Genomic DNA, 2,670 nt, shown 5'->3' with positions numbered 1-2,670 from the left:
GAGAAATTTTCTAGGCGGAGAAACTAACCAAGAAGGAGGGAGGCGGCGTTTCACTTTTTTTTTCCCAATTTTATTCTTTCCAATGTGTGGGATAATTTGAGAGATGAGAACTTATGGTTATACATATAGGTAGTATAATTTGTGGGAAAATTATGACCAATTATCCCAATTCTAATTCTAGTAGAATTCTACTTGACTAACGCACCAGAAAAATAATACAGTTCTAGTTCTACAAAAGTTCTACTTGACTAACACTATAAAAAAATATTCCATTTCCTAGTTCTATGTGATTAACACCTTAAAAATTTATCCCACAAATTATCCCAGTTTCAATTTTAAGTTCTAGATGACTAACCCCCCTAAGTGACTAACCCCGATAAAGTCCTCATAGCTTACCAAAAAGAAATAGACTAGATCCAACAGTCTTTAATAGTTATTAGAAAGGCACGCTACTACTGAGCTCTACCTTGGATCCCTCATCAAAACAATTAATTGCCCCCCAACAAGCCGCTGACGGCAGCACTAAATTCCAAAACCTGCACAGAAATCTCAACTAGAAGAAAGAATCTAACCCCAAACACTCGCATGCAGTTTAAAATTAGAATAAAAAATTACCTCTAAACACTCCGTAATAAGCTAATCACCACACCTAATCCTCTTCAATAACTACTTTCATCTTCAACCACCAGCAATATCCCATATCCTATATTCTTCAGTCACGACAATGGAACTCCCTCTCAACGGCCGAGTGGCGATAGTCACGGGCTCATCCCGTGGCATCGGCCGTGCCATCGCCATCCATCTCTCCTCCCTCGGCGCCAACCTCGTCGTCAATTACGTCACCAACTCAACCCAAGCAGATCTCCTCGTGTCCGAACTCAGTTCAAATTCGAGTACTCTCCGAGCCATTGCAGTCCAAGCTGACGTATCCGATCCATCAGGGCCCAAAACCCTGTTTGACCGCGCGGAAGAAGCGTTCGGTTCTCCAGTACACATCTTCGTCAACTCTGCAGGCATCACGGACTCCAAGAACCAGACCATCTCTTCCATGCCTTTGGAAGAGTTTGATGCCATTTTCAATGTAAATGCACGTGGCGCCTTCCTCTGTTGTCAAGAAGCTGCTAATAGAATCGTTCGGGGTGGTGGCGGGCGAATTGTTATGATAACGACGTGTCTGGTTGAAATGCTAGTGCCCAAATATGGAGCGTATACGGCGTCAAAGGCGGCGGCGCAGACAATGGCGAGGGTACTGGCGAAGGAGCTCAAGGGGACGAGGATCACTGTGAACTGTGTTGCGCCTGGGGCGATCGCGACTGACATGTTCTTTGAGGGGAGGACAGAGGAGGATATCAGGAGGGTAGCAGGTATGAACGCAATGGGGAGGCTTGGGGAGACTAAGGATGTGGTGCCGGTGGTTGGATTTCTTTGTGGGGATGAAGCGGAATGGGTTAATGGCCAGGTGATTCAGGCTACTGGTGGGCGTGTTTGATTAGCATGGAGTTTTTTTTTGGGTGCATTGTGGATAGACACCCTGCAGTTTCACTGATTTGAACTTACTACCGCTCTAGTTTTATTTTCGCAGAAAGCCCCCCTGAATGAAACTTTTGTACGTGACTCTTTTACCTGAAGAGGTCTACATGTCGAGAAACAAAATTCGCCCAGGGAGTCTTATCTGCAAACATACAACTAAGAGTAGTAAGTTCAAAGTAAGGATACTACAGGAGGTCTATCGACAGTTAGCCCTTTTATCCACTTAGGTTTCTGTTGTGTTGGGTGATTTTGTGTTGAATGATATGTCGGAGACATAATGTGGAGGAATAAAGTATATGATGTGACGCTAGTTTTTGGTAGTCTAAAATTTTATTGACGGCCGGGTTGATTTTGGTTTTGTTCGATTATGTTTGGAAGCCTGATTTTGTTGTGCAAAATTTGCATGAACCTGATCCAGTTTATCAAATTCAGATCCAATTTATATCGTTAATTGCCAGTCGCAGCCTAGAATCGGTGTTCATAAACATACACAGGCATATTCTTACATGATATGTTTGCTAGGAAACTCCCATATCATTTAGCGTCTTAGAAATTCAGGTTTGCCAGAATCTCCCAAGGGTCTCGCAACGATATGAAAATGTTAATTGGCAGTAAATATGAAACAGTTTACAGTCAATATGAAGAGATCGGTGAAATAAGGCTAAAACGAGGTGATTAACAGTTAGTTTCTTACTTGAACGCTTGCAGACGTCGATGCTTGCAGTCTGCCATCCTAATACCTTTGCATATATGAAGTCAGTAACTGTAGCCCAACCGTGTACACCTGGAAGAATGAACGAAGGATGTTAGGAGATTGAAGTTCTTGAAAGAGAGAAGGTAGACCGAAATTTGCAGGCTACAATTTAAATGAGGCAACTCTTTTCAAGTTGAATAATGTAACATTGCTGACAAACCATCATAAACTCTCTAGTGGAGGAAGTAACTATAGCAGTTTGAAGTAAATAATAAGGAAAAAATCTTAATAATCCTTAGGAAGTCCCTGTTTACTGGAAAGTAGGTCAGAATGGGGAAATGAATTGATCCAAAATTATCACCGCGACCATTCAATTCAACATGCAAAAATTTTGATTTTTGACTATTATTAATATTGGTCACTCGTCAATCCACAACCCAGTACCA

At 42.1% G+C, this 2,670-nt stretch overlaps 1 protein-coding gene across 1 annotated transcript; it reads left to right on the top strand.

Moving 5' to 3' along the window:
* LOC109832076 (short-chain type dehydrogenase/reductase-like) lies at positions 682-1,869 on the top strand. Its single transcript, XM_020399521.1, has one exon. It carries the CDS (start codon positions 725-727, stop codon positions 1,487-1,489), a length of 765 nt encoding a protein of 254 aa, XP_020255110.1. The 5' UTR covers positions 682-724; the 3' UTR covers positions 1,490-1,869.

The sequence above is a fragment of the Asparagus officinalis genome, chromosome 3, assembly GCF_001876935.1.
Source record: "Asparagus officinalis chromosome 3, Aspof.V1, whole genome shotgun sequence".
Taxonomy (NCBI): Eukaryota; Viridiplantae; Streptophyta; class Magnoliopsida; order Asparagales; family Asparagaceae; genus Asparagus; species Asparagus officinalis.
Note: the sequence above shows the minus strand (reverse complement) of the source record. Positions and strands in the feature narration are given on the sequence as shown.